The following is a 22137-nucleotide window of genomic DNA, read 5'->3' as shown; positions in this document are numbered from 1 at the left end:
CTACGTCGCACCTAAGCTAGTCTGATATCAGCCAATGGCAAAACTTGACGATAGTAGTGGTCGTGTGTAGGACTTCCCGTGAATGGCAGAATGCAGGTACGTCATGCAAATGCCGAACTTGGAAAATCACGCGTTAAACGGTCGCCTAACACGCAATGTACAAGTTGCCTACGAGGTGCCAATATGATTCTTGGACTTGCCAGTGGCTGGCCTGCGGCGCAGCAGTTGGTGGGCTGCGGAGGAGGCACCATACCACAGACTTTTCGTAACCAAAAATATTTGTGCTTCTTCCTCTAACGGTGCCAGCGTCTTCCAAAATATCTTTACATAAAATCGCATTCGAAACAGCCTGGCAAACTCGGGGGAGCCCTCTTCACCCTGTTTCGGTTGCTGGCTTCCCCCATCCTTGCTCATATCATACGACTATCCCAGCATCGTTGCTGGTAGCCGTGACATTGCCACATAAGACGCTTCTCCGTTCGCCGTCTCCACTTGATCCTTAGTCGCCAGCAATGCGCCAACAAGCCTCCGTTCCTGCGGGTGTGCGCGGAGTGACTGCACATACTCTTCGATGACGCTATTTTCTGGGATGCCCGTGCCTGTGTCCTGAAACAAGCTTGATTCACTGCGCATTCCCTGTTGCCAAATAAAGAACCAAGGCGATCCCGGGCCATTCACAGCCTGCCGCATTCTATCTAGCAGTTCCCCGTCGAGCAGTCCAGTGGGACCTACACTTAGGTGTCGGAAAGCAGTCCGAAGGACTGCAGCAACTGAACTCCGACTCACGCCCGCAGCTGTGGCCAGTGCAGCGTCGCTCATGGCACTGAGTCCTAATGCCATGTGGGAGCGCAAGTATATGCGCAAATTCAAGAGCTCTGCTTGCAGGTCAGCCAGTGTCGCTAGGCCCTGAGATGAGCGCACTCGAATGAACGGCCGAAGCAACCCTTCGAGACTGACTAGACCCAAGTCGCGCCCAAGACGACTGAAAACTCGGAAAAACCCTTCCTCAGTACCAGCTGTGATGAATTCCCTTCCTCCCTGTAGATAGACCGCACGGCGGAAGTTAGTCTCGGCGTTAACAGGAGGGATTGCAAATGACTGGGGGAATACGGTTGAAGACCTCACACAGACCTGCCGCAGCGCTGCATCCACACCGCTGCAAAGTAGCCATTCGTCTGAATCGTCGAAGCAGCACATTACGCTAAGACTGCCAGTATCAACGGTGAGGAGTGGTTGATGGCCGTTGATCCGTTGGCGAAGATCCCAGAGTCTGCAGGTTTGGTCAAAAGAGGCTGTGACAAAAAGATGGGGGGAGATATGTGCGAATCGCACAATGTTAATGCTGTCCGAGTGGAGGCCACTTAGGGTTCCCAGCCTCACACCCGTGGCCACGTCATGAATGGTGAGATCTGCGCTTCTCCCGGACACAAGAAGGTAGTCATCCGTGCTGTTGACTGAAACAGAGCTCAGATCTTCGCAAGCGCAGTACTGGTGTACAATGCGCAAAGATGCAGTGCCTTCCCTGCTTAGTCGTTCGCCTCGCCCACAGCGCCTGAACCACGTTAAAGCAGCTGTCACTGTTGAACCATCAAGGAAGTCATCGCGATCTCCGGAATAATGATCACCTTGGTTCGCCTCGAAATCACCCACTTCCACATGGTGTTGCTGCTGCGCTGGCTGTCGAGACTGCATGTTACGAGGCAACGATGGCTGAGAAGAGGGGACTGCAGTCTTTGGTATTCTCCCGCGGTCCCCTTTAACCTCGTGCAAGCATATGTCGTCCTGTTCTCTCCAGCGGACAACGTATGGGATGCCAGACACGCCAGCAGCGCAGACGAACAACTCAGGGTGGTGCTTCAGCCAAGAAAGGGCTAAAATGGGGTGGCTATCAACAAGTTCTGTTCCTAGGACAACATCTCGTTTCCAGTCGAGAACACGCACCTGAGCCCACACAGGAAAGCACGGATGGAAGCACTAAGGAGAGACACTACCGACTCAACCTAGCTGACCGCCTGCAGCAGTTAGGCAGTGTAGGTACGATCGTGAACACGCCAATAAGGCACCGCCGAAGCATGCCGACAAATGCGCATGATTTTCTGATGGCAGGAGACGGACTGACTAATGCAGAAATTCGCATCTCTAGTCTGCCGGTGAGTTCTAACGCGAAGAAGGGAGTGGGGGACTCGAGTGCTCACCCTTCCATCATTGTTGCCTGTGAGCAACACGTTACCCTTCGCCGGATGGTACTCAAACTGCCTCGCATTCACTGACGATTGAAGAATCCACGGTGTGCACAGATTCGCATCTTCCTCTTCCAGCGTTATGCCTGCAAAGCGCCGCGAGGAAGTGTCTACAGATGCACTTGAATCTGCGTTGGAGTACAAAGTGTTGGCGCGTTCGTCCTCTTCAGCGTCCCGTAGGGAGGTTCTTTCAGTTGGCTTCAAGGCGCTGGTAGGCTCCGCATACATTGGAGTATCAGGTGCCAGAAAGACAGAAGCGGCTTTGCCATCTACATTGACTTCACGCTGCTCGGTGTTGGTGGCACACCTATGAGGCCGAAGTTCTTCAAAAAAGCTCTCAGCTTGCGGGCATGACTCCATTTGTGAGCAGAGATTGTTTGACTCAGCTGTCATGTACACAGGCTCAAGAGCAGCTTCACGGCGCAGAACTATTGTGGGCTCGCCCTCTGTAGGCATGCCCGTTTCCACCGTTAGCGTGTTTTCCTGCGTCCATGCAGATAAGGGCGACAGCAACCAGGGACTAGCTTCATCTGGCGACCTCTCATCTTCAGTGGGATGCAGATGGGGATTGCACGGTGGCAAAATAGTTCCGCTCTGAACCCCTTTTGAGTTCCCGCGGTGCCCAGGTGTCTGCGCCGGAGGGCCTCGTGGGCCGCATGTGAGCGTCAAACAACCTGCGCAGGCTGATGCACCACGCCTGGCAAGTGCAAAAGGCATAACAGTAAGGGTAAGGCGCTCGCAAGACGTAAGGCGCAAGTCTGCGGCCAGTTTCGCGGACGGTAACGGTTGCTCGTCGTGTTCTCTGTTGGGATGAGTGGAAGCAAGCCAAAAGCGTAACACGCCCGCCCCCGATGAATGCGTCGTCTGACCGTTTCTGTCTTTTCGGCGACGATAGTAAGGACGGTCCATTATTCCATCTAAGTGACTGCTGCTCACTTGGGGGTCGCCTACCTGCGTATCAGAGATAAGTGGCAACACGTACTTTCTCTCCGTCAGAGTGAGGAAAAGCAATCTCACCAAGTCTGTTACTGTTGCATCCATCGGTAATAACAGAGGCACATCTTCCGGAAGGCCCCTAAACGGGGATGCAGCTGCAGCATCCCATTCGGAGGTTCCTAGCCTGTAACACTTCATACTCCCACGTGCCCGGCAAAGGAGAGTTGCTGGTGGCAGGCACGTCCGCACAAACAGCAACAAGCCGTGGCCAGGCTGCAAAGGTGGGCCCTCTAGACGCCAGCCAGATGAAAAACAGCCGAAACTTTGTCCCGAAAACTCTAATGTTGGGGTCCATGTAGCACCTGATCCGTTCATTTCACGGTCTTGGTCACTCGAAGACGTATCCTCACGTTCCGTTCCTACTGAGTTGCTTTCGCTTGTCGAGCTTGAGCCACGCCACAGAGGTCTGCGCACGTGACTTTGCGGGTGCTGCAGGATTGCCGCCCCCGTGCTCAAGGCTCGCACTCTGTGGGCGATTGACTGGCCACCGCCTGGTTGGCCAAAAATGTCACACGGGTTGAAAGACCGGGAGCACCGTGCCGGCATAGAGCAACAGCTTCGGCGGTGAAAAGCTCCAATGCATACCGACAAGAAAGACTGGGATCTGCGGGGCTTGAAAGGTGCCGCAGGTGGTGAGCGAAGAAACGCCGAGTCTCCCAATGCACCTCGTCGCCTTAATTGCCGAAGCCCTTCTTTTCCATGCAGCTGCTCTGGGTTTCCTCTATTCTGCGTCAGAAAATGTTTGAATTGTTTCATGCTTTTCGTATTGCTAGATGAGTCCACGGACTTTCCCACACGCTTTCCTTCGACCTCCGCATCTGGTTGCGAACCAGTAGGTGACGCCACCTGGACACCACCCTGTGGCAGTCGTTGTTTCTGAGATATGCGCATATCGGTGGGGCCTCCCAGTGGCTGAACATTACCGGCAGGTCTGCATTGCCCTGTCCCAGGTGGACGGAGCACTGCCGTTAATACCGCGCCTGCAGCTGCAAGAACAGTAGACGCTGCTGTCGCTGCATCTCTTGAAATGCTGCTCAAAATTGTGCTAGCAAGCGCTCGAGATGCTTCGCTCAGAGCAGCGCTGGCAAGTCTTGACGAGCGAAAGAGTCGTACAAGTCGATCTTCAAGCAGCCGCCCGAGATGCGGCAGCCGTGGACGCAAGCTTCCACTTAATGATTCCTCTCCGGCACACGCGGGACCACAACTGCTTGGGGGCCCAGCTCCATATGGAGTCGCCTCATTTCCAATCTCCCCATGAATGCCGTACCCACTAGCCAATGGTCCTGGTGCCAACCCGCGTGACCCGGAGAAGCTCGACACCAAGCAAGATGGTGGAATATCACACTCCGTCACCTCCTCTTGGTCGTCTTCGTGCTCATCTCTCTCAAGCACGTGCAGATCCACTCTAAATAACCTGGAACTTCGCGCCGCAAGTGTGGCCGTGGCAGCTGCCGCAGTGGTGATGGCCGCCGTAGCACTCGACGTCGCAACCGCAACGAGCACAGCGCCGACAAAAATGGCTGCCGCGGTTGTCCCAACAGAAAGAGGGGACAGAAGGCTTGCAAAAACACTCCCACGGTCAAGCACATCGAAAATAAGACGGTCATCGTGCACAGCATCCACCTCAGGAACCTGTCGTGAGCGCCGGGGGCGGTTTTCGTCCACAACATTGTGAACTTCCATCCTGTCTTGGTGCCTCCAGCCGCCACCCAGCTGAGCCAGAGAGTCGAGCTCCAGCGAGCCGTAAGGGGGTAGCGGCCACACCAGAGAGGAGTCGCCTTTGGCCTCAGCGACAGAACAGGAAGAACGGGCAGAGGGTTCCTGCAGACAGCGCAGGGGGACTTGCCATTCAAGCAAGTAGTGCTGCTCCCTCAGAATCTCTGCCACACACAATCCTGGGCGGTTCCCTCGTCTCAAATGACGTAGCCTCATGGGCTGAGAAATGTTCAGAGCCCTGCGAATGAAGGTGGAAACAAACTCCTGCGGTTTAAGCCACCTTTTCTGAGCATGCCTGAGCTGGCGCTGTTTCTCCTGTTCCCCGCTGCCGCATTCCTGTCCGTCACCCGTAGGCGCGCCTCCCGCCGTAGAACAGCGGCGGGCATTCGTCATATCTGGAACAACAGGATACATGGGAAACTGTAGCTTCAACTCCCTGACGTGGATATGTATCCTGGGACCAGGGCTAACTCGGTTTAGCAGGAACAGGAAACGCCAGTCCACCAACTCGTGCACTGCAAAATCACAAGAAACAACGGCAAGCACAACTTCAGCCACTTCTCTGGCAAGAAGGCCAAAGGTTCCACTGGCTGCAACCCCAAGACCACATTCAAGCAAAGTAGCTACGGCCTCTGCCGTCAAATATGTGCATCAAGCCTTGACTCACGGGTGCATTCGCTCAGAACCTGCAGTCCTCGGCAGTGCAGGCCGGCTTCCCATGGCTTATCCGCCGCGGGCAACGGGTAAATTTCTGACTCCGACTGCCTGCGCCTGCATCGTGCTGCCCTGTTACAGGGAGGGGCAGTGTCAGGCCTGTCTACTCCACACCTCCGGCCGAGATCTGAAGAAGATGACTCGGAATGCGCATCTTCCCGCAAGAGTCCCGCGCACGAAGGCCAATCTTGTAGAGAATTGCGGATGCTGCTGTCCAACCGGAAGCAGCTGTCACTAATGGTGTCTCGTCTCCTCGAAATTTTCCGTGTGTGTGCGTTAAGATCGGGCTGAGCTGCATTCGACGGCTTTGTGCATCGGAGTCTTTTTCCAGTGACCCTAGTACCAGGCTGATGACGCGGCGAGGCGGCTACACGATGGTACGAAACAACCCCTGCTGAAAAACAAAGCGATTTCCAAGTGTCACGGTGGAATGCTATCCATCGAAGGCTCTTACAAACAGATGCAAGCGCTACTACATCCTCTGCACCAAGGAACATCGCCACGTGGCCGAACAGGGCAGCAGGCAAAGGCGTCTTTGCGAGCGGCGCTATCGCCCATGCCCCTGCATTACACCACCCCTTCGTTCTTTCGACTCCTTCAGGCTGAATAAATATGTTTCGGTCGGCTGCAGGGTCAGAATACCACATAGGCCGGCCAAAGAAGCCCAAGATGCCGCAGTCCACACCAGTATGGTGGAAAAGCAAGGGGTCCCTGCATTCTTGGAGGCTTGGCGGCTGACGGGATATCTGACTACCTCCAGAAGGAGGCTCAGTGCTGCCACGGCCTTGGATTGAACGCCCCATGATTAATCCCTCAAAGGAGCGCAAAGGCCGTACGGAAGGGATCACAGCGCGGCACTCGTCACCGCCGCGACCCGCCAGCTCAACTGTGGCGGCAGCGAACGTGCTGCCAGGGGCATTAGACTGTTCAAAGTAGTCCTCATCTGGGAACAACCCAACTCCTGACTGCGGATTCGGATGGGGACCTCCAAAGAGCTGCCCGGTTGCCTGCCCGCGGTCACCCAACAACACCATCAACGGTGAAGTTGCGTCGGCCTAAAGTGGGGCGTCCTGGTTAGAGAGATACTCAAAAAGACGCAAATTACTAGGCTCACTGCATGCATAACAAGAAACCCAAAGTACAAACGCATGCCACATCTACTCCAAGTCCTGGAGGACTAGTGGAATCCGCAGCACTGAGGGAGTGAAAAAGACCGACAAAGCTGTCGGCAACATATAGATAATGCTAACGATGCAATACAAGAATAGGCATCTCTCTCCACGGACAACAGTTAAGTAATAAACCATGCACCGACAGATGCTGACGCCGCACCTGATCCAGCTTCCCACTGCAGCCATTACTAGCCCAACTCAACTGCCACAAACTAGATGATATTTTTTCTTGCTTCACAAGCAACTGAGTTTCTTAGAGATGCTCGCTGTTTTACTAGTGGAAGCTCCAGCTGGCAGTAGACCAGCTGCGCTTGACCGCTCGCGGAGAGTGCCCCATGAGTCCACGCAGCAGCGATGCGGAAATGAAGTTCCAAATTCCTCATGTCCTTCCTCACTGTTTCCAAAATTAAAGTTACAAGGTTGTTTAAAAGGACCATGCTAAATGGCATCCGCATTCAGGTTGCGTGTACACGGAGTTTTGCACATGGGTGGGAATCCACTGCTCCCTACCACACTCCTTCCAGTTAACAGACGGGCGACCTGTACTTCCTCGTCCGCTTTAAAAAGACAGCACAGCGAGCAAATGAACGTAATAGTTCCCCCCCCTGAAGCTATGGGCGCGGTCGTGCGAACCGCTTCTGGCGTACGACCGACCACTCCTGCCTCACTGCACAACTTGTATACAAAGGATCACGACACCCGCGTATATTCGGGATTCTGTTTTTCTTTGCGGGAAACGTATGCGTCCCGACCTGCAGTCCTTGCTGCCCCACATGGCTAGCAGCACCACGAAATACAATATAGTGACTCCCCACGTACGTCCGCCGACTGCACTGGCGTACCGTTACGAACAACTAATTCGCTGAACACCTACCGCCCTGTATACCTCTGACCGGTCTACGGGACCGGCGAGCAGGAAACAGACGCTTGTGCAGGGCATTATTTGCCTGAATATGCCCTGCACAAGCGTCTTCCCCCGGCTCGCCGGTGCCGTTGTTCTTATGATTTCGTGTATGGCACTGTCAATGTTGGTTCATTCACACCCTTCTCTTTACAAAGAATTGGGCTTTTCAATCCATTATTCCTAGGAGGCCCCAACTGTAGGCCGACGTAGAAAATTCCCTTTGTGCCCACGCCGCCGTGCGTGCCCCCTTTGCTATGCGTTAGAAAAATAGGATTCAGACTTGGAGATTGCCCCACCGTCTCATACCTCATGTCGTTCGGGGTCTTAAAAGATCAGAGCCGTAATGCCCACTGTGGCATTTTACAAAGTCTAAGCATCTGCAGTGATGGGCGCATTGTCGCAACTATTTCCCTTGGGAAGGCTGGGCAGGTGCCTTGCACTTCTGAAGGCTCAGCGTTTAGGCGTTTTCGTGGGGCTATTGCCATGTTCTAAAACCAATGATTGAGTTGGCTCCTCTACGAAAGACCCCTACTGCCCAGGATGGTAGGGGACCCTTTCTGCAATGCCATTGGTTGTCCTGAACTATCCTGCCCTTCCTTCTGCAAATGGGAAACATCATATTCGCACTCTGTCACTTTTCCAAAGGCCTATGCATAGCTGTTTAGACTTCCGAACATCCAGTGTCTCATTAAGCAAGCACTCAAGCAACTGCAGGGCAATAAACGACGGCGATGCGAATCGGCCGAGCTCGGGATTATGTTTTCTCACGGATACCTTGCCTCTTCCATCTGAATGTATAAGTTTTTCTGAAAACGCTATGCCCGCGATTTCTGTCCTCGAGACATGGGGACTCACCTCTGTCTTGAGTTGATTTATCTTGGAATCCTGGTGGGACGCTTCTTGAGTCACTGCAGTCACTGCAGGGGCTGGCACCTCTGTGCTGGTGAGTTTCGTCCCCTCTTCCTCGGTTCCAGCAGTTGCATATCCCATGAAGACTTCGTTTGATTTACGTTTCCCGTCTCTCTGCAAACTTTCAGCTTGTCCTTCCCCTACCTGTCCCTTTTCAGGACTGGTTGCGCCACCGACGGGAAGACGCAGTAGAGCGCGGCGAATACCCTCAAGCTCTGCATGTATAGCCAGATCAATGTCTTCTGCGCGTGTCTGATTTGCCAAAGCCAAAAGTGGCTGCAGCGTTGATGCGACTGCAACCAGAATAGCAGAGAGTATGTATCATCAAGGCTACAGCCTAAATGGACGACGTCCTCGGAAAACAGTACGCTACCGCAGTGTGCGCAAACGAGCAGCCGGTGCAAAAAGCCCACAAGCGATATATGCAGGCTACGAGCAGTCGCCCAGCAGCAACAAAGAAAACCGATGCCCATTGGCTTGTCCTCATGGTGCGAACAAACGTACCTTCCGCTCCCCGAGGCAGCTTACAAACCAGCCTAACTATGCCTTGTATCATTCGTAGCAAGCCTTGCGTCTTCCATCCCTTTCCCTTTGGCAGCGTCTTCGCGTTTAGGTGGGACAAATTTATTCTGTCAACCAATTCAATTCCAAAAGCTGGATTCCCCGGCTGCAGCTGCTTCATGAAAACGACCAAAAACGCCACTCGCGCATCTTCTTTGATCCTTTGGGCTTTTTCCAGCGCCTGCCGTTGCATGCGCTTCTTCCGCTCCTCCACAGAAACCTCTAGATCCCCTCGTGATATACTTTCATCACGGCTGCTGCTCCGTTGGTGACGCTCCGCACGCGACCCCGAGGGACTGCGCAGGCGTATCGGCGAGCTTACTGGTGACTGGCATTCGCTGCTGCCTAAAACCGGCGCCGAACCCAGGGAACTGCAGTGCGATGGGGTCTTAGCCACAGGCGAAGCGGAGGAACGACTATCTCTCGCGCTTGCCGACGACTTCGATGCCTGCTCCAGGCTGCAGCACTCACTGGCACTGGCCAGAGATTGCTGTCGGGTGGAACAATAGATGTCCTTCGAGAAAGTCCTTCCAACCAGTGTGCTTGCACTTTGTCGAAAAGCTGTTGCAAGCGACAAGAGCCCAGACGACGAACTGCTCCCGTGTCTCAACGTGCCGAATTCCTCACTACCGAACGCCTGGAGCTCTCCGCTGGAATAGACACGCCCTTGAAATGAGAAACTGCCAAGTTGACTAGGGGTGTGGTCTCCTGCTCAGGCCACAAGCATTTTCAGGCATTTACCACTCAACAGTCCCCCCTGTCTACTTCATGTTTCCACCAGCACATCAAACAGCCAACAGGCAAACCATCGGAATAGCCCCTACGCGGCATAGCCCTTTGCTATGACATGAGAAAGAGGGTGCGTGACTCCTGCGGGGCTACTACGCCGATAGCTCTACTTGTATTCATGCTGACCTGTTCCCCAGATAGAGCTCTCTAGAGAGTCCAAAAGCTTCAGGTTCGCCTGCCTTTCTTCTTCTTCCTTCTGATCCTGTTGCTGGTGGTACAAGCAGGGGCAACGTTTCAAATATCCTTGCTGAAGTGCTTGAATCCTCAAAATGTAGGGCTGCGAAAGGTGCACACAGAAGAAAAACCTCTCCGCAATGTTCCATTCAACCAATGAGAGGGATGCAGTTGGCCGAGTGTCGCACTCTTCGAGTAAAAATAAATGGCAGGCTACATACATACATTCAAGACTTCTCGCAGCTTCGCCCTTTGGTTGTATTGCCGTCGCCACGCCTTCAATTCCTCCAGAAATATCTGCGGAGCGGCACCCCACATGAATACCTCAGTCCCAATAAGGTGTCAGTCGACAAAGGATTCCTCGCTCACTGGACTACTACATTAGCAGTGTCTCTCTCCAGCCTTACTCGCTGGTCTGCGGCCTCAAGAATCAGATGCTGCATCATACGTCTTTTGTGGGCCAGATCTTCGGGAGAGCTGCAGCACGAAAAAGGACAGAGCAAGGCCACTGGCCTCGAATAATTCCCCTTAAGCCACCACAGTAAAATAGTACAACCTGTAAAGCACTTCCCAAGGAACCGCTTCCATGTCAATGCGCAACACACCAAGTTCGAGGGGTAGGCGGCTGCTCGCGACACGAATTGGGGGACGGGAGACCCGCAGCAATCTTCCCATTCGTTCTGGGCCCCCCATCTAGCCGCCCTTGACTACTAACATCTCCACTTGGCGACGCATCGCAGTTCTCTGCTCCGTCTGCTCCGTCGAGAAGCGCTCTGCCAGTTGGCTGGCTACCATCTGCTCCTTCCAACTGGACAGGTGGCGACACATCTAGGGGGGATAATGCATGTGAAGATACAGACCCTCCAGCACGCGGCCCTTCCTGGTGGTTCTGGAGCTCAGCTGACTGGCATGGAATAAGCTCTGCAAAATCCTCATCTCGGAAGCCCTTGGACGACGGGAGTAAATTTTCCACTGCTCCCTTTTTACAAGTATGCAATGTCATAGTGTCATCAGCGTCCTTCGTTGTACATGATCTCCCTTCTAGAGTCGAGGGGCAGATAGTGATGCGGTGCTGAGTCGCCGGCTGCAGCGGCATTGACGTACCGATTTCCTGGGACGCTGGAATTCCCTCTTTTGCACTTCCATCGTCTACTTCTCTGATGTTCAGACTCCCCCCTGCTCCTTCTGAGCCCGGATCTGTTGGTTCTTCCCGAGACTCGTCCAACAAGAGCAGAAGCATCTCAACTTGGGCATCGGAGAGTGAGGTGGCCAGCTGGAGGAGCGGCTGGTATGGTACGATGACGTAAAGCTCTGATGGAGATTTCCCATTCATGAGCGGTGGCACGCCCTGACGAGAAAGAGGGTGCTGTAAACGTGCACAACCGTGGTTGATCTTCTGAAGCAGCAACCACTGAAGAAGCTGTCGCTGACTAGGTGTGATAAGTTTAGAGTGAAACTGAAAAGGTTGCATTATCATCGCGTCCCCAGAGGTTGGCACCGCTCCACAATCTGCTCGCGCATGGTTGTGAGCTGGCATATAGTGGGGAGCAAATTGAGCTGCACGGATAACATGATTAATGCATTCTACTTGTCCATCAGACAGGGACATGGAAAACTGGACGAGGAGGAGCTGATTCACAAACTCTAGCGGCTGATCAAAAATAGGCCCTGAAAACTTGAATGTGCGAAGCAGGTCCATCAACACGTCGTCTTGCTTTGAAGCCTGACAGCCAAAATGGTGCAGTTCAAGCAGCAGCTCAAGGATATCTGCCTGTTGACGAGTCAACGCCTCCACAGAATACGTTGGAAATTCCGCATGACCCCGTACTCCCTCTTGAATAATGCATCGGGCATCCTTCTCGGCCGTGCACCTTGCTTTTGGTTCCTCCGCAGCTGCATATCCCACGTTGTCACCATGACGAGGGCCATAAGCACGCCAGGCGGCTCGTTGAAGGCTTGCTGATGCCTCTTGAGAGCGTTGCTGCTCTTTGTCGAGTTCCTGCTCCTCAGAATTCTCATGTATCAACTGGGTCAGTACTTTCAGCTGCTGGGCGGTGAGGGATAAAGCCAGACAATACATAAACATCTGCCGGTACCAACTACAGCCAATCTGTTCCACACACGCTGTGAGGTCTCCACTTGATTCCCACAGCTCTCGAGCACGCTGTAACTCCTCAAGTACTAACACACTTGATCGAGGTACCGGGACCGGATCACTGGAAAGTACCAATTTATAGAGCACTTGCAAGTCCTCTGGGGGTAACAGCTGCAAAAGCTCCCGCAGGATACCGTCCTGTAGAAACCCGTTTTCAACAGGAGTTAGCGCTTCGCCTTCTACGACACGCTGTAGGAGAGCCATGGTCCTCACTTGGCCAGGCGTAGGCGTTGCCCTACCCTCATTAGGAAGAATTGTGGATGGCTGGTAACCTGCCACCTGCACACACGGCACGCCCAGGAGTGCCGTCAAATGCTGTCTTTGCGGGGAAGTCAAGGAAGCTCCAAGAAGCTGCAAAAGGAGCTGAAATGCCTCGTCCGTAAATTCCTGGGTTCCTCCTGCACGACTTTTGGCAAGGCTAGTGAAGAATCTATTCTCCTGGGCCGGTGACCACCAAACTGCAGGCTGCACGTAAAGCGTTTCGAGCAAACGGCGTTCTTCGGGTGAAAGAGGCCAGGGAGGTTCTAAAAATAGGAGCCGATGAATGGCCATTCGCTCGGCCCATCCACAATAAGGCGCAAGCTGCTCTTCTAGGGCGGCCTGTACTGCATACCTGCCCTGCCGATGATCTGGTCCATTCATGGTGCGACGGAGATCATCAAGTAAACAGGGAGACAAGGGGGGAGCGCACTTGTTCTGCAGGGCAGCCGAAGCATTCAGTTGCTGCTCTGATGAGAGAGAATTTGCCAATGCTCGCAACAAAAGCGTCCGCAAGATGACATCTTCATCGGTATAAATGCCCCCATTGGCTCTTTTCTTCAGGAGCTTGATAAACAACTGGCGTTCCGAGGAAGTCAAAGCATTCGATCCCGTGTGACTCAAGAGCTCGTGAAGCAGAGTTATTTTGCCAGGCATCAGGGGCCCAATTCTCTCAGCGCACAGGACATGGCGTAGTATATGCACGTCTTCAGGTGACAGGATGCCACATGAATAGCGGTACAACATCTCCTGCAATTTCTCGATCTCGCTTGAAAAATCCTCGACATGCAGGTACTCTGACTGAAAGAAGTCATTTCTGGACTGGTGTGCCATTTGGTTCCCTCTCTTTGCACGGTGCCTCTCCCCTGAGGAGTGACGGGCTGCAGAACACCGTTTAAATGTTGAATTGGCGAGGCAGCACCAGCTCCATCGACAAGCCGGGCTTCCGCCAGCTCCATATTCCCGTGTCCGACCACTTAATGAGCAGCCACAGTGAGCGCTGGGCTCACGCTTGCCACCTGCCGGTGCGCAATCGCAGCTGCGAGGAAGCAACCGTGCCTCCGGCGGGCAGGAGAGAAAGTATCTGCTATCCCTATTTGCGCTATATAATCGGCCAATCAATTCCTCATGAGCTCTCCTCCTTCGGGCAGGCAATACCGATGCCTGTTTGCTGCTATACTCTCTCCCGATAGGCGGTGCGTCTGATGCAGCCTGATGCTCCATGGGTCCTCACGAAACACGGGGCTCCCAATTGAAACTCAAACTATCTTTGGGCTTTAGTTAAGAAACATCAATTGTCTAAAGTATTGATTCGTGAAGTACTGTTCGGCAAGGCCACCCACTTGGGCTGAGCTACCTCCGCGATCGCTCGACGCTGTGCTGGGGCGATTGCCTGGGAAGGAAAGATTTTCTGTTGCTGTGTCCTGAGGAATCTATTAACTTATATGAAAGAGTGTATACGCTCTAACTGAAGCCGCTGACAGAGCACAGCAATCGCCAATGCTAAGTAGGGCCCCACGACCGAACCACTGGTCCACTGGGGCATGCAGTTAATCGTTTTCCCTCAAGTGTTTCGTCTCTCGCGAGATCTTCGACTAATAAAGAGTAGTGACAACTGTCACTTCGAAGAGAAGCTGTTGCCGAGGCTTTGCTCCATGCGAGACACTCCAAACGGGCTAAATTAGGCGAGCATGCGGAATGCTGTTCTTGCCGTTCTTTGGACGGAGTGCTTCCGCTGCAAGCACGCTTCTTAGGGGATTCAAGTGATGGGTATAATGGCAGCTGTGTGACAGTTTAGTTGTCCTTTCACCGGCAGATAGACACTCTGTGGAACGGAAGGGATGGGTATGCCTCGAGCCGCAGTGTAACTGTTTTTTGCTTAGTAAACTCAGACTGCGTGCCTTGATGTTTTCGCCTCATCTGCCCTTGACTTCACATCGTTTTCGCAGATGGGCTAATGAACAACGTACGCAAGAATGGTAACGCCCTGAAGTTCCCAAGTAGATTTCGTTGCTGTGGCTCGATGGTTAGCGCCACTCGCGGTGCGTAGTGATGGAATACATTAGCTCACGTTGCTCAAAATCATTAATTGACGTGAGCATTACAAGCAACGGAAAAATTGGTATTTTTCCGTCGCTGTAGTCGGCGGGAGGCAGACTGCACCACTGGTGTACAGGTTACGATTGCCATGAACATCAACGAACAACATATACCAAAGAGTAGCCTCAGAAGCAAATAAAGAAAAAGAATATGATCCATCACAAACTCTTTGCCTAGCTTCTCCACCCTCTCCGTACCTGTACACTTGGCAAGACACCCAAGCAAATCAGTGATTCATAGCCAGTCATGTCTGCTGTATTCGTGCATGCAAATGCCGTCTGGACAAAATAGAGAAGAATGCCTTATCAAAAGCAGAGCTGCCACACAGGAATGAAACGTAGTACAAGAATGAAGACAGGCGCATATGCACCACGTCGGCATCCACACATGTCCACAAGCAATGCTGCATGCATACGGGTATACACACATTCATACACATACGCGCACACATGTACTCACCCACGCATGGTATATTGTATTAATGCAAGCACATAAGCGGGCATTCACATGCATACGCATGCACACGCACAGACGACGACAAAACCATGCGCCCACGCACACGAATCCAAAACTCAGATATACCCTAGCCGTCAGTTGCTGTAAAGAAAATCAACCATTAAGAGCAATCCAACAGGCTGTAGCGAGTCAGGTGGAATGCCTAGGATGCTCTGCGCGTTAGCAGCGGAGACCCGTGCATCGGCAATCCGACTGCAAGCAGACCTAGGCGGCGTGAGCAGCGCGTGTGCTGGCAGGTAGTGTTAAGGGGCAAAGCAGCATATCACCAAATAAATCATATGATCCATTCAGAATTTAAGAGATAATAACAATACCGGTATTACGTGTTCCCCGCAACACCCGTTAGTCGGCCGGGCCAAGCTCCGTACTCCTCATGGGGAGGCTTTGTGTAGGTAGTTGCTGACCCATGTTATCTATCTCACAAATAGAGCGGTAAATTGGGACGTGATTGAATGAGCTTGGCAATAGCCGATGCTAATTACTTGTGAACTGCATTATCGGTCACTAGTAATCGATGTGGCGCCGTGGTGCATGCCACAGCAGACCGCCAAGGGTGGCTTGACCCGTTCGCGTGTACACTGTTTTCCCAACAACGACCTGGCAGCTTGTTCCTAGTTTTTTGTCCTAGATCTTATAGCATTTGACATTCCTCCGTCCGGAGCAAGCCACTATTCTGCTGAGTGCACCGGTAGTCAGTGGGTGACGGCGAGGACGGACTCAGCGGAATTAGCCATGAGCCGTTGTTTCGAAAGAAGCAGCTGTGGAATTTCTCCAGTAATTTGTAAACTGAAGCTTAGAAGTTGTCGAAGTTCTTTCCGCGCCCGTTGCGGTTTTGATGCCGCCTTTAGCTGCACCGATGCTGTTCCCTGGGCACGGCAAACTGATCATGGGCCGGCATTATTGAGCAGCTAGTGCTACTCTGGCCCTCTTTGCTCTTCATTTTACAAAGCTTTTGGTGGAATTGTCTCTTCAACCGTTCGTGGCCATTTCCTGCAGCTGTCTCTACCTGCACTGCCTTGTTAGGGGACAGTGTTTGAATTACTGGTCAACAGCTGCGCTTGGGCCCCGAAGCGACGTAATTCTACTCCTTAGGAGCACTCTACAATACGTGAGACCTGCTGTGGCTTCCAGATCAAATCGCGAGGGCACATTGGGTTTCGCCGCCCTTCCAGAGGCACGGAGAGCGGCGGGATCAGCAGACACTGAGCAGCGGATCACCAACCAACAGTCAGCAGTTTTTTTCTCGAGACATTTGAAGCCATATTTGAAGCCATGGGGGATTCTATCAGGAGTCAGAGCAACAATGGAGGCTTACACCATGATGAGCCGAAAGAGGGACTCGTGCGGCGGGTTGCGTCCAACAGAGTGGCGCTAAACGTAATGGGGCGCACAGAAAGAGCGCTCCGAATGGCCCTTGGAGGTGCTCTGATCATGGCACTGACCATGTGCGACCTCCCGCACATGGACTACTCTTTTAAATACATTGGACCCTTCTTATTTTTCGTTGCTGGCACGTTGGCACCTCCCATGCTGAGCTCACTAGTGATTCTTCTGTTTGCGGGCTTGGCTTGTATCTTGCTGGCGTGCGCTCTGGCAACTACGCTAGTTTCTTGTCTGTTAATCGGCAGCGGTGGAAAAGCTCTCTGTATTGTCATTTACTCCGTTTTCATCCTTTGGTCTTCTTTCTTGACGACGACCAAGACAAAGGATATGACCCTCATCGGCTCTTACATCCTGTTGTACGCCGTACCCTTGGCTACGCTAATCGCCTCCCCCTATGCTTCTGAAGGTATTAGCATAGAGCTTACGCCTGAGCGATTCGAGGCTTTGAAAGCGTTCGTCGCTAACAGCAGCGTTGACGATATCCTGGCTGCCGCATCCAGCTTCCTACTGGTTACCCCCGATAAGGCGGTCGAATTCGTTAACGCGCTGACGAAGCCTTCGGCTCTGCGATTGCTAGTTCTTGTTGCACGTGTCCTGCACATTAAGGTTCCCGCCCCAACGTACAAGGAACTAAGCCCGCAAGAGGCATTAGGTCTCTACTTGACCGTTCTCGGTAGCTTTCCACAGGGGACGCCACTCCACTTTGAGAAGAAAGTGCCTAGAGGGGCGGGGCTGGATCTTCCCCAGGATTGGATGTACGATATACCCTTTTTCGTAGAAGGCATTAGCGGGCAAACCATAACTGTTGGCGCGAGGCCGGGCGCGTGGTTTATCAGGGCTCTCTGGGTTGCATCGGGATCTGTTGGAATCCTTCGAAATCTCATCATATTTGCATTCCTGGGATTCGCAGTGTACTTTTTAGTCATGTTGGTGCCGCCAATTAGACGGCAACGGGATGTTGCAGTCAGGGAAATGGCGAATGCGTGCAGCGTCATCCGCAAGTGAGTCACTCCGTACTCAAACCCACGTCTCCACAACCCACGTCTCCACAGCGGTGGATTTTTGTATCATGAGATGGCATTACTCCAAATTGTCGATTGTTTGTTGCGCCTTGCAGGTCGCTACGTCTAGCAAAGGACAGGCTGGCGGCAATGGATTCGGTAGTCGAGGATTCAACACGAGTCCCGAAGGGAATCGTGAATGGCAAGGAAGATCAGCATGATGTAGAGAGTGGAGCGGCAGACTTTTCGAAAGCAGAGTCTGAGAACCTCTACAAAGGGGCTGCTGGTGCTCTGGACGAGGTCGTTTTAAGTCTGCTGGATACGCAAAAGGCTACACTGCTATCCGGCATGGAGCCCTACTTGCTGTACCCGGGCCCTGGCGTGTGGACCATGAAGGAACTTGACGAAGTGCGAAAAAGACTGATTCAGTGCTGTTTGCGGACGCAAAATGTGCTGCAGCTGATCCTCCGCCCTCAACACAAGAATGCCATCGGCTGCCTGAATTCAAATCCCGCCCTGGTCTCTGCTGGCAGGCCCCTGTTGGACAAATGCATACGGATGTACGAGCTGTGCGAGGACCTTTTAGTGACGTTTCCTTCTATGTTTTCCCCTTCCAAAAGCAAGCAAAAAGCAGAAGAGCTGATGGAGCATATGGGTCTCCTGGAAGGCGAAATGCGTTCGTTGGCTTTGGAAGTCTTCCACCCGTCAGAATTAGACACAGAGAATGCCATTGTTCAGCTGGAGGCAGACACCGCTGCTGCAGCTTGCTCAGCACCCGCAGATGAAAATTGTGTAGATGAACCAAGATCTGTAGACCGGCGGGAATCCTTTGCACGGGCAAAGGAGCTCCTTCCCGTGGGCCTTGCTGTCACTGCTTTCGTACAAGCTAGCTATTCGGAGCCCCTGTGGCTCAGCCGAGCAATTTGTGCCTTGAACAAAGCACAGCAAACCAATACTTGGCATGGGCTCGCCATGAATCTAGTCTTTCCTTTCGTGCCCGTCGTGGTGCATGCTCAGCGACTTCTCGTCGCGCCCGTGTCCGCTTTAGCATTTTGGTGGAAACAGTGGAGAGGGCCGCTCGCTTGGTGGAAGGACCCAGAGGTTTGGTACATCATCAAGCTTGTCATTCCACTAATCGCAATCTTCGCCTGCGGCATTTGCTTCCCGGAATTTCTTCAGTACTCCTGGGGTAAGGATAGGGCCACACGGGATATGGAGGATGCCGCCCCTCCTTTCCACGGCAGAAGCCAGCACCCAGGCATGTAGAACAGTTACGAAAAGAGTTTCTTGTTCAGTAGAATTGAAAAAGGTAGTTGTATTCCATTCCTCAGCCAGCCAATGCTGATTGACCGGAACTGAGTAAATGAATGGGTTTTGGAACAATTTTGGCAGTTATGTGATTGGGGATGGTATTTTGTTCGTTGCAGGCGTCGAGGTGACCGAGAGTCCTATCTTCTTGGACATCTCCAATCAGGGCATTGCAACTCGCATGGTTCCTTGGTTTTTACTGGGGTACCTCACAGTGCTGCAAACGACATATAACGGCACTCTACACCGAGCTCTTGGCCGCATAGTGGGTATTTTGCTGGGGTCCTTTTGTGGTTGGGTGGGAATGAAGCTGTTCGGCTCAAATTTGGCTGCCCTCATCGCATTTTGTTCGGTGACGGTGTTTGTTGACATTTTTGTTTTTGCCGATCCCCGTCACCCCCTCGACGGATTCAGCAGAAGATGGGGATACTCAGGAATGGTTTTCACCTACACGCAGTCGCTCATTGTCACTTTGGCAGCAGGCGGACTGGGCGGCTTGACAGGTCTGTATCGCTTGGCCATGCTGGGAACCCTGAAGCAATGCATGGTCGTATACTCCACCTATGCCACTGGTCACTGTCTGGCAGTCAGTTGTCGATTTTTGATTTGCAAGGCCCGTTTATTCCATGGGAGTTCAAGCGATCTGCACTAGAACTGGAGTTGCCTCCGTGCGCTCCTGTGCTGCATGAACGACCGCGGAACAACCTCTGTTTTTGTGTTTTGCATGCAGGGGATCGGGACTACTTGGTGACCACTCGCATTGTGAGCACTATTATGGGCATTCTTTTGGCAATTATTGTGGCGCATCTGCCTCCACGTGCTAGTGCCGCGACATGCGCCTGCATTGATTACTCCCAAGTTATGCAGGGGTGCACGAGGGAAGCCAGCCACTTAGTGCAAACTTTCCTTGCCCTCTGTGAATCGACAAAGGAGGAGCAGGGCGCCTGTCCTGCCGATAGTGCAGAGGGGTCCTCTCCCTTGCAAAGGTGAGCGGTGACTGAACCCACGATGAACGGTGGTATTAGGCTGCCAGTACAAGCATGCCAGAAAATGTAGAAGTGAATGTGGGTGCACACATGCGTACAGGGAACAAGAAGAAATCGCAGCAGCGACTAAGGCTCTAGAGAAAGACATAAAGGAGAAGCTTGGGTCAGGATCAATGCTTTTGCGTGAGGGTTGCTACGTTCCATTGCTGTCACCGTGGAGAATCCCCAAATCCCTTACAAAAGTGAAGGTCGCAGCGACTTCAATGCTACTTGAGGCGCAGGAGACAGCTCAACTCGTAGAGGGCATGCTCGAAGACTGGAAAGAAACAACAGCTGCCCCTGAAACGGCAGTAGCAGGAAAGGAAGAGCTAGAGTTGTTGCCCATGGCAGACTCAGACACACAAGGCGCTGCAAACAAGGGGCTGGCAGCAAGGAGCTGGAGTGTTTCCCTAATGCGGCACGGTAATTGCTTGGCTTTGCGAGAGCTATTTCAAACAACAAAAGGTGAGCAGGCGGGTAATCACGCTGCCCATAGACGAAACGTTTTCGCGATAAACTTTGGCGTTTTATTCCCGTGCTCTGCCGTATCCGTTGTTCTGTGATGCAGGTGTCGAGCTCAAGGAAGCATTGCTGGCTACATGTGATTCCCTTTGCACTCTTTCTGCGGCTACCAGCACGGAGTTGTCCTCAGCACTGCCGGCGTTTGGCGATAAGCTCATGTGCTGCCAACGGCGTTATTCCCGCCAAGGCGACAGCCCTGAAGGCCGTGAACAGGTCCGCTGCTTGCAGCAGCACCAGTCTCTTGCAGTGCAGCTAGATGTGCTGCGGGGGAAGCGGGTCGATACATGAAGCAGCTTCAGACGATGAATTTTTGCGCACCTCAATAGAGCGAGCATAGTGCCGCATCATAAGCAGTCTACTAGAATTGTCCTCTTACAGGGGCGCTGGCACCCTTGCAAGGCTAGATGCTGTAAACGATCACTCACTTCGCGGATATCTGGGAACTGTGCTTCCGTATCTTGTTCAGGCCTTCGAAGACTGTAGCTTGGCTGTGGACGCCTGTGCTCAAAGGGTAATCGTTGCACTAATAGAGTGTCTGGGGGAGCAATGTGGAGAGCGCCGCTTGTCTTCAGCAGCTCGCACAGCATCCGCTTTCGTGATAATGAAGATGCTGTACCATTTGCAGAGCATGAAGTTCAGCCTCGACGAGGTTCATGCAGCAGCAGTAGAAGGTTTGAAGGGGGTCAGCTGGGAACGGAACTCGTTTGCGCTACCCCTGAGGAGGCGGAAGTGAGCCCTTCGCATGGGCCAGTGGCTCGTACTGCTGGGTAAATCATCTTCGCCTTGTTATTGTCCACTGTTGGTCCTGACGCTCTGCACAGTTCCTCTTCTCTGTAAGTGTTTTTATCAGCTGGCCAGCGGAGGGGAGACTTTCATCAGGCACTCCTTGCTGGATCAGCTGACTAGGTGACTCGGTGACTGCTGCATCTGGCATGGCATATTTGGCATAGTTGCAGACCGCGATTAACAACTTGCCTTTTGTTCCGAGTGTCAGAGCTGCACAGTGGACCTTTGGCGTTTGCATTGTAGGCTTTTTACCGTGGGATCTTCCCCTTGTGCTGCTTGACGAGGAATAATGGTGCACAAACAGAATAAAGAGGTAGTGCGGAGAGCAGGAGTGCTGTTAGTTAAGCCCATTTAGGAAACAGGGAAGGTGTAAAAGAAATGTAGCCCATTTCACTACCCCTTGGCCAGCACTGTTTGCTTGCGTTAACACCATTTGTGCCTGACGGATCAGAGTAGCAGCCCAGCTTGCAAGTAAGGGGGACAGCTGCGGATAGGGTCGATTGCCTGGATCCCTTAGGAAACGTTCGAATTTCACTGACATGGCCCAACATTTGCAAGCATTTGATAAGCCCCTAGCTCTGCTCTCTCCTCAGACTCATTAAGAGACCTAAACCACACAAAGTGATGCATATTCAACCGCGTTCTCCCAAATGCAAATCGGACGTTGGTGACTTTCAATGCCGATGGCCAGCTTTCTGCCTTGCCAGCTCGTTGTTGCTTGATGGAGCCCACTGACAAGCGGGCTGCACTACGTGTGCATACAGGTAAATCGCTGGTAGCTTGGCTGGCCCAGTTGAGCCAGACGCCTCGCGAGAAAAGGCCTCCAGCTGGTACCCACTGAGAGCCTCAACTGCGGTGTACATACGCGTCTACTTGTGTTCCGGTGCTTCACCTCGATTCTTTGCCAG

General features: G+C 52.9%; 2 protein-coding genes across 2 annotated transcripts; one reads left to right on the top strand and one right to left on the bottom strand.

Moving 5' to 3' along the window:
* Positions 1–423: 423 nt before the first annotated feature.
* Positions 424–13812, bottom strand: EAH_00010060 (WD domain, G-beta repeat-containing protein, putative; the record flags this gene model as incomplete). The annotated part of the gene is made up of 9 exons (XM_013395190.1): positions 424–1941; positions 2196–5467; positions 5620–6673; positions 7114–7232; positions 7713–7857; positions 8511–8903; positions 9184–9862; positions 10545–10652; positions 10781–13812. The coding sequence occupies 9 exons, from the start codon at positions 13810–13812 to the stop codon at positions 424–426; spliced, it is 10320 nt and encodes a 3439-aa protein (XP_013250644.1).
* A 2664-nt stretch (positions 13813–16476) lies between these two features.
* On the top strand, positions 16477–21509 carry EAH_00010050 (hypothetical protein, conserved; the record flags this gene model as incomplete). The annotated part of the gene is made up of 9 exons (XM_013395189.1): positions 16477–17588; positions 17705–18777; positions 19016–19468; positions 19627–19882; positions 19983–20344; positions 20490–20656; positions 20910–21125; positions 21294–21349; positions 21473–21509. 9 exons carry the CDS (start codon positions 16477–16479, stop codon positions 21507–21509), a joined length of 3732 nt encoding a protein of 1243 aa, XP_013250643.1.
* Between the last annotated feature and the right edge of the window lie 628 nt (positions 21510–22137).

This window comes from Eimeria acervulina, genomic scaffold, assembly GCF_000499425.1.
Source record: "Eimeria acervulina Houghton genomic scaffold, Eah_scaff51, whole genome shotgun sequence".
Classification (NCBI taxonomy): Eukaryota; Apicomplexa; class Conoidasida; order Eucoccidiorida; family Eimeriidae; genus Eimeria; species Eimeria acervulina.
The sequence above is the reverse complement of the archived record's forward strand: the minus strand, read 5'-3'. Positions and strand labels throughout refer to the sequence as shown.